General features: G+C 52.4%; 1 protein-coding gene across 3 annotated transcripts in view; it reads right to left on the reverse strand.

Moving 5' to 3' along the window:
• The window catches only part of Sez6l (seizure related 6 homolog like), a 166,649-nt gene extending 160,530 nt beyond the window's left edge, over positions 1-6,119 (reverse strand). For all 3 annotated transcript variants that reach the window (XM_026783830.1, XM_026783827.1, XM_005344233.3), the window contains exon 1: positions 5,185-6,119. In XM_026783830.1, the coding sequence (XP_026639631.1) occupies positions 5,185-5,281 (97 nt within the window). In that variant the 5' untranslated portion in view covers positions 5,282-6,119. The remainder of the gene's footprint in view (positions 1-5,184) is intronic.
• Between the last annotated feature and the right edge of the window lie 2,254 nt (positions 6,120-8,373).

Raw genomic sequence — 8,373 nt, forward strand, 5'->3', positions numbered from 1 at the left:
CACACACACACCTGCACACACACACCTGCACACACACCTGCACACACACACCTGCACACACACACCTGTACACACACACACCTGTACACACACACCTGTACACACACACCTGCACACACACACCTGCACACACACACCTGCACACGCAGGCACACATACACACGTACACATGATCGGGCCTCATTTTGTAGCCCAAGCTGGTCTGGAACTCACAATCCTCACTCAGCTCAGCCTCCTGAGAGCTGGGGTGTTAGGTGTGTGCCACCACAACTAGCCAAAAGGCTGGTTTTCATACGAGAACAACAGGCTTTGCTGCACCCATTTCAAAGTGTACAGCATGATGTCATAGGGCACGAGTGAGCCTTATGTGGTGTCACTTGTCACCAAGTACTTGGGAGATGGAAGCAGGAAGATTAGGCATTTAAGGCCAGCCTGGGATACATGTAACCCTGTATCAGTGCCTCCCCCAAGATACATGTACACGCATATGAAGTAAAATGGGCAATACAGCAGAATTCATTGACATACTAATGTCATAAGTTGCTCATTTCTTGCCTCCCAAAATGAGATTCCTAAAAGTAACACCTGTCCTCCACATTAAGAGAGTAGCATACAGGCCTGGGATTGACATAGCTGCAAGCCATTTGTGAGCCCCTTCTTTCTGTGTCTCAGATTCCCTTATCTGCACAGCAGAAATAACAAGCATTTCTGTCTGGTGGGTTGTGTGGTGAGGATTCTCCACACTATTGTCACAAATCACCCAGCACAAGGCTTGGAACAGAGCCAATGCCCCGCAATGGATTCTTTCATTACTTACATGCTCTGCTGCGGTCTGCAGAGGTACCCCGTCTCCCTGCTCCAAGACTCTCACAAAGCCAGCAGATTTACTCTGTGCTATTCTCAGGGCCACCTCAGGGTTGCTTCCTCAAACAGAGCAGTGGGACACTGAATGGGGACTAGAATGTTCTTATAGCTGGACTGCACTCCATTTGCAGTGAAGGACAATGAACACCATGGCTCACCATCTTTTGTTCCCTTTCATCTAGGGGCCTCCCGAAATCTGGGGGAACAGGGAGGACAGCAAGTGTATGTGTCTCCATCCTCCTCCTGTGGGATTTTGTCTGCTACAGGGTTTCTTTTCCTGGTGTAGAACTCTGTTCTTGGCCCCTGCTGCATTCCTTTAGGGCCAGCCCCAGTGCTTTCTGCTCATCAGCCCCAGTGAGAACAATACATGGCCACCTGTCAGACTCCACAGTGGTCTATCCCTCCACCAAAGCACTAGACTGACAGCCCAGAACCCTCGGGTCTCTTGCTGGGGTGCAGGTCTGCACAGGAAGTAGGGCCTTGCACAGTGCCATGAGTGTTGCCCATGCCCCCCTTCCATACATCAAACTTCCATTCCTAACTAGATGATGCTCAGGACAGGCTTTGGAAAGTGTCTGAGGGGTTGAACCCCAAGATGAGTTGATGGCCCCAGACCTCACTGTCTTTGGTCAGCACATGAGAGTGAGAATTCAGCCATCAAGTGGACAGTCCTCAACAGACACCAACTCTGTGAGCTTGGACTTCCAGACACCAGAACTATGATTAGTGAACTAATGTGTTTCCAGTCATATAATCCAAGGGATTTTTGTTACAGTGGCTTCGACAGAGCCGTGTCAGAACTCAGCACATAGACTTGAACTTTTTCTAGAAGGTTCTCTCACACCTTCATTGCCATTGACTGTGAACTCCGATTCCTGGTTGTAGGTTCAAAGCCTGGCAGTATGAGGGTCTGGGAAGGAAAACTGTCTATATCATGTGGTACTAAGTTCTCCCTTGCTAAAAAAGGCTGTGGACAGGCAACTAGGGCTGCTTGCTGGACCTTCACCCTCACTTTGCCCTCACCTCAGTGTTTATGTAAGCATCTGCTTCACCTAACTTCAGGAGACTGACTTCTTGGTGCCTGTTCATAGAGGAAGTTTGCTCAGAAAAGCATTGCCTGCCTGTCGGATGTGTGCCAGCTACACCAATTACAGAAAGAATCCTGTAACCGCCCTTCCAGGTTGGTTTCATCACCCCCACTTCTGTTTATGTCCTCCCAGTGGCAGAATGGAATCCCAGACAAGATGGTCTTCGTGAAGGTCTAACGCACCCAAGCAATGGAGTGAGCTTTGGGGTGGGGGTAGTTCCGATTCCAACGCCGCTTTTCCTGAACCCTGCTAACCTGTTCCCCAGATTCAGCCCAGTCACTCTCCAGAAGAGCCCTGCCTCTCTAATGGAGTCCAACACTGGCAGAAAAGGATGAGCCAGGGTCTGAGTTTGAAGATACCTTTCTGAGAACAGCATCCTTCTTCCGGCTACTCATCTCTGCTTCCCTGCTGTTCACTGTGTATCAAAAGCTGGCAGTGATTTCTGCCTGAGGAACAAGGATCAAGTACAACAAGAAGGGAGTGGAATCACACGGCCAGGCCATCACCTGGCTGAGAAACCATCCTGGCTTTCAACAGGGCTCACACGTGGGCTTCTTTCCAGCTAACCAAATCTGCCTCTTTCCTGCTACCAGTTGCGGCTTTGAGCGCCCCTAGTGGAAGTACGCAGTACTGGCCTGCAGCAGCAAACCACCCTGAGCGCCCCTAGTGGAGGTACGCAGTACTGGCTTGCAGCAGCAAACCATCCCGAAGCTGGAGAGCGGGTAGACTGCATTCCTTGCAAGGACGAACTCCTGATCAAAAGTCATGGACCAAACAGCTCTGTTCAGCAAACATGCTCTTTGCCTTGGAGGAGAAAAGAAAGTAGGCGGGTATTGTTTCCCTACGTACAGCAGAGCGATGTAAACACAAGAAGAATCCCTCAAGTGTGGATCAGGTAGCCACTGGTGGAGGCAGCCCAAACTCATTGAAAAAGGACAGCAATTCATAGGAAAAGAGAGTTATGGGGAATGTAACAGCGACATAGGTCAGAGATCGCAGGAGGTAGCAAGTTAGAGTCTTGCTGAGCAATATTGAATTTGCTTTGTTAACCCAAGGGAAAAAGAAAGCTCAGTCTTAGCATGTATGTATGATTACTCTCCATATGTGTGTTTTAGACAGTAAAGGCCCTCTTCAAAAACATACATTTCATACTTATTCCTGCTTCCCAGCAAAGCATCCCAGAGAACACGAGCCCTGCACGGGCAGGCACATCGCAACAAGTCCCCACCCCTCACAGGGCAAGCAGAAAGTCTAGTCTGCAACACTGGCCTCCTCTGACACCTCTCCTGTCTGGTCTGCGTGGATTTGAGCTGCAGGTTAAAAATAGAATTCATTGTGGAAGATCGGTTGTTTCCAAATGGACCATTTAGAACTGGCAGTGCCCATGGGCCACTCTGGTTCTCTTCTTATGACTCAGTCAGAACCCCATGGTTAGTAATAAGCCTTTGGAAGAAGTATATCAGTAGACTTTGACTTGGTGGTGCCATGAAGTTAATTTTAAAAAAAACATATATGCTCAGTAGACATGGTGTGAAGCAATTGGAAAACACAAAGTGTTTTTAAAAATTCAAAACACAAATGTACACATCCTGCTCTTCCTTCTACACACTGGCACACACTGGGGAATTAGGATGCAGAATCTTGATCCTGGGTGACATTTAATACATGCCATTAGGACCCCACCCACCATGCCCAGAGTGGTGTTTTAGAGAATGCAGAACTGAAAAGGAGAATCGCTTTAGAAAAGATGGCAAGCTCCAGGACATCTCTGAGCTGCTTGTGGTGTGTGTGTGTGTGTGTGTGTGTGTGTGTGTGTGTGTGTGTGTGTGTACAGATTTAACAGCTGGGGCAGGGCAACCTGGACCCCATTCAAGGCCACCACGCTATTGTTGGAAAGAGACAGCTAATTAAGACAGGTCATGCTGGGTAGAAAGCATTGATTTAAACCAAACCTCTTTTCCATCTTTCCCAGGGAAACAGCCCAGACCTGGTGTAAATTGGAAATACCACAGCCTCACAAAGAGGGGAGGTGTCTTAGTAATATGTTTTGTTAAACAAAGAAGGGCAAAGGACGTGGGTGATCTCACTTCTGGGCATTCCAGGTCATAAGGAAAAGAGCAAGACTCAGAAAGCAGGGCCTGGAGCTGAGAGCTGTCCGGGGCCTCTGGTGCTGAACCCAGGGGTACAGAATTCCCTGGAGAGATGTCGCAATGCATGCCTGTCCCCTGAACTCCAGATCAATAAGACCCAAAAGAAATGGAACTCCACATGGGCAGGGGAGCACCCATGCTGTGGTCAACTCAGGTAGACATCCCAACTATGCGTTTTAAGTTACCACGGGGGAAATAAGGGTCACACCTTGCCAAGAGGAGCGGCTAAGTGGTCCAATCCCTCAAACCCGGCACACTAGGCTCTCCCAGTATGTCAATCCCCATAGCTCTGGGGTCCAGCTTTAGATGAGTTAGATTTCCCATTCCTGTCTCTACGTCAGCATCTCATTATAACTTCCTGGGACCCCAGCAGGGTGGAGCAAAGGTGTAGCTCCAGGTAGTGAAGGGATTGACAACCTCCACAAACTCAAACCCTTTTCTAACCAGCAAGCACTTGGATTGCACTAGCACTCCACTTCCTTCTATCGATGAGGGAGGCTAGGCTATATGGGGGAGAAGGGGCCCAGCCACTGACGCTCTGACATCTCTTTTCTCACCAAGTTCTGGGAGCCCTGAGTGCCCTCCATCTCAGAAAGCCACACCCAAGTCCAATTTCTTGACACTTTACTGGGACCCATCCAAGGGACAGCCCCTCCAGGTAGCCCGAGCCAGTGTAGGATGGTGGGATGGGAGGGAATTTGGTGACAAGCAGTCAGCTGTCCCCTTTCCATACCTATCCTCTTTCACAGAGAGCGACAAAATAACCTGGCAGTCAGCCCTGGGTGCAGTTACAGAGAGCTTGCAGAATCTGTAGGTTTGAAGAGGTCTCCACTCCAAGGAGCTCCTCTGAACTACAAAAGAAGAGTCTGCCCCAGCCCGAAAGATCGACGAAGGACCGAAGTCCAAGGCAAGAGTCCTTCAGACGCATCCCCACCTCCACGCTCCGGCAGGGATGAGGTGCTCAGCCCTGAATCCCCGCAGCCCGGCGGCATGTGTGTCTTCGGACTAGCCGCGACCCCCGACCGCTCAGGTTAGCCGCTACAACTTTGCCCCCTCTGGGCCGGGGCCCTCAGGGTACTTACCTTCCTCCTGAGCTGCCACCGGGTTCCCTAGTAGCAGAGTGACCAGAAGCAGAGTGATCCTGCCGGGTCCCGCGGTGTGTGGCCGTGCCACGGGCATCGTGGCTGTGGAGCCGGGCTCCTCACCGGGAGATCCGTTTGGCGGGGCTCAAACAGAAGGACCCGAGCAGTGGGGTCCAGGTAGAAGGATCCGGACAGCTGGAACCAGTCAGAGGGATCCAGGCAGCGGGGTCCAGGCAGAAGGATCCAGACAGCAGGATTCTGGCAGCGTGGTTCAGGCAGAGGGATGTGAGCAGAAGGCTCCAAGCATCCGAGTTCCAGAACGAGGTCCAGGCAGAGGAATCGGTGCAGCGGGGTACAAGCAGAGGGATCCGGACAGAAGAATCCGGGCAGAGCGAACCGGGCAGTAGGGTCGAGGCAGCGGCTCCTGGTGGACGCGCAGCCCGCGGTGGTTCTGGCCGAGCTGCACCAAGAACGGGCGACGGGCGAGTGAGGAGGAGCCGCGGGCGGCGAGCTAGCGGAGGGCGGGGGCTGGGGCCCGAGCGAGCCAGCGAGAGAGCGAGCAGGAGAAAGAGCGAGAGAGCGAGAGAGGAGCGAGGGGGAGTGAGCGCGAGGAGGCGGCCTAGGGCCGCTCCGGGGCAGCCTGATCCTCAGGCCCTGAGAAGTTGGAGATCCCACCGTGTCCCGGGTGGGCCCAGGGTCCCCTCTCTTTCCACGGATGCTGGGGCAGCCAGACAAGGCGGAAGAGTGCCCGATGTGTCCTTGCAAACCCAGTCAGTAGGCCAGCTCTCTCTCCACCGCGGAGCCCTCTTTTTGGTCCCTGAGGGCCCCACCCGCCAATGCCCTGGTGCTTCCACACACAGTCCCAGTAACCGACTGCATCCAGGGACCTCTGGACCAACACACAGGACTATGGAATCCTGTCTGATATCAAGAGGCGATCCACCCTGGAGACACCCAGCCACAAACTCCTAGGTGTAGCCCCACCGCCCATGTTAGGATCCCAGCTCCACTGGCTATGGTCTTGCTCTCAACGGGGCTCTGAAGAACCTCCAAGATTCCAGAGACTGAGCCCCATTTTCCCCTCCCCCAGAGAGAGCTCTGGGTCCAAGCCCTGGTCGCTGCTGTCCAGTTCAGATTCTCTAGCAACGTTTCTTTCTTCCACAGAGGAGACAAGCAGCCACTTGTAGCCAGGCATTGGCCAAGGGCCAGGTGGAGTTGCCTCATACCAAGGGAGACCGACCTCCTTGTTCTGCAGAGTTTCACAGGCCCAGCTGGCTTCCCAGGCCCCTCACTCCCAGTTCAAAGCCCTCCCCTCCCCCACCCCACCTTGCGACTCTGCACAGGCAGGGAGCAGATGGAGAGAAGGTTGTAGCAACTGGGGAAAATGTCTTTAGCACAGTGGAGGAGCTGAGAATCTCTAAAAAGCGAGTGGGGGAGGGGAGAACTGGAAGCAGAGGGGTGGGGGCTGTGAGGAGGAAGTAATGGTCCAGGCTCCAGAGGCCCCTCCACACTTGCTCTTCGGGTGTTCTGGCCATCCACTTGACGTCCAGACTCTGTCAGGTGATGGAGAACACCCTAGTTCCTCCATGCTCATGTAGGCTCTCCAGCTAGTAAAGCCAGACATGTTTCAGAAGTAGAAGGCCCTGTTCCTCTTCTGGGGAACCCGAGATCCTGTCCTGCCTTCCTGCAGAAGGGACAGGAGCTGTAGAGAGCGGCTTGCACAGGTCTAGCATCAGACACTCGGGCAGTAACTCCTGAGGAACACAGCATACATTAGAACACAGGAAAGAAGAATAAAGGAGACACAAGCGCATCTTCCCCTTGGAGGCCACTGCTTGCCAGACGGTGGTGTCTGTTTCAGTTTCACAGTGCTCATCGGGAAGTGTTATGATCAGCATCCACTCCCCTTACAGAGGGTCAGCCTCACCAAAGGCACTCAGCCGGAAAGTAAATTGTGCGGTGTGATAAATTCAAGGCCAGGCCTGAGTTGAAATCAGACCGTTGTCCCCACACATTATCTTTCCCAAGGAGACTGACTGTGGGCTGTGACTTGGTGGCTCCTCCTGCCTCTTCACCACCTCCCCACATACACTGCAGCCGCCATTTAGGAAGTGTGGTGAGTGTCTAGCATGAACCTGCGTGTGCCATAGACTATCAACCCATGGTGGCTCTGAACTAGTTCAGTTTGTGCTGAAACTCTGAGAAGGGGGACTCTCTATAATCTGAAGAGGTGGTGTTGAGAGCAGCAGAAGGGTGAACGCCATCAGCAACAAGTGCCAGCCAGGGGCAGAGCTAGAACAAAGGCAGTGTGTGTGTGGGGAGATCTTGCCCCATCTCCAGACCCATTTAACAGAAGAGTAAACTGAGGTATGAGGAGGCAAGATGACATGTGTAACACCATACCTGGTCCAGGTTTGTGCTCTGTCTACTGGTAGATTATGCCTGGATTTGGCTTTGGGGGCAGCGTGACTTCCTGTGGCCACTGTCAGCTGGGTAGAGAACCTCAGTTTCTGTTCCTGCAGTTGGCATGAACCTGCAGTTCTGTCCTCCTTGCATGCTGCTATGGAGTTAAAATGGGTCTGTGAGGTGAAGGCTGGACCCTAGCCTCACCTCTGTCTGTCTTTGCAGAAGGCCAAGAGCAAGTGACAAGTGGCTTGTGCTCTCTGAATTCTGGTTTCCTCTTTTAAGGAGTAGGAGGAAAGATAATGTCTGCCATATGCAGTGACTGACAGCGTGCAGGAGTCTCCTCCGGGCATGGCAGAATGCTGCATGCAGACTCACAGGGAGGGAGAGGACCTCAGGACTAGGTCAACTCAAGGTTTAATCTGGGTTTGGCTTCAGTCTGAGTAACTGTTATCTACAGATCCCTGGCCCATGAGGAAACTGTGGTGTCCATCTCAGGTGTTTGTGGTCCCAACAATGAGTAGAAAGGAAGATGGAGCTTCTCATCCTGGTTTTGCCTTTCTGAGAGTCTTTCTAGGAGTTGCTTGCCTTTCTGGACTCGGTCTCTCCATCTGCTTACTTTTTGATTCACCCATTGGTTCACCCACCCACCCACTCACTCACCAATCCATTCATCCATCCATCCACTCAACCATCCATCCATCCATCCATCCATCCATCCATCCATCCACACATGTATCCATCCATCCATCCACACATGTATCCATCCATCCATCCATCCATCCA

Source organism: Microtus ochrogaster, chromosome 2, assembly GCF_000317375.1.
Source record: "Microtus ochrogaster isolate Prairie Vole_2 chromosome 2, MicOch1.0, whole genome shotgun sequence".
NCBI classification, from domain to species: Eukaryota; Metazoa; Chordata; class Mammalia; order Rodentia; family Cricetidae; genus Microtus; species Microtus ochrogaster.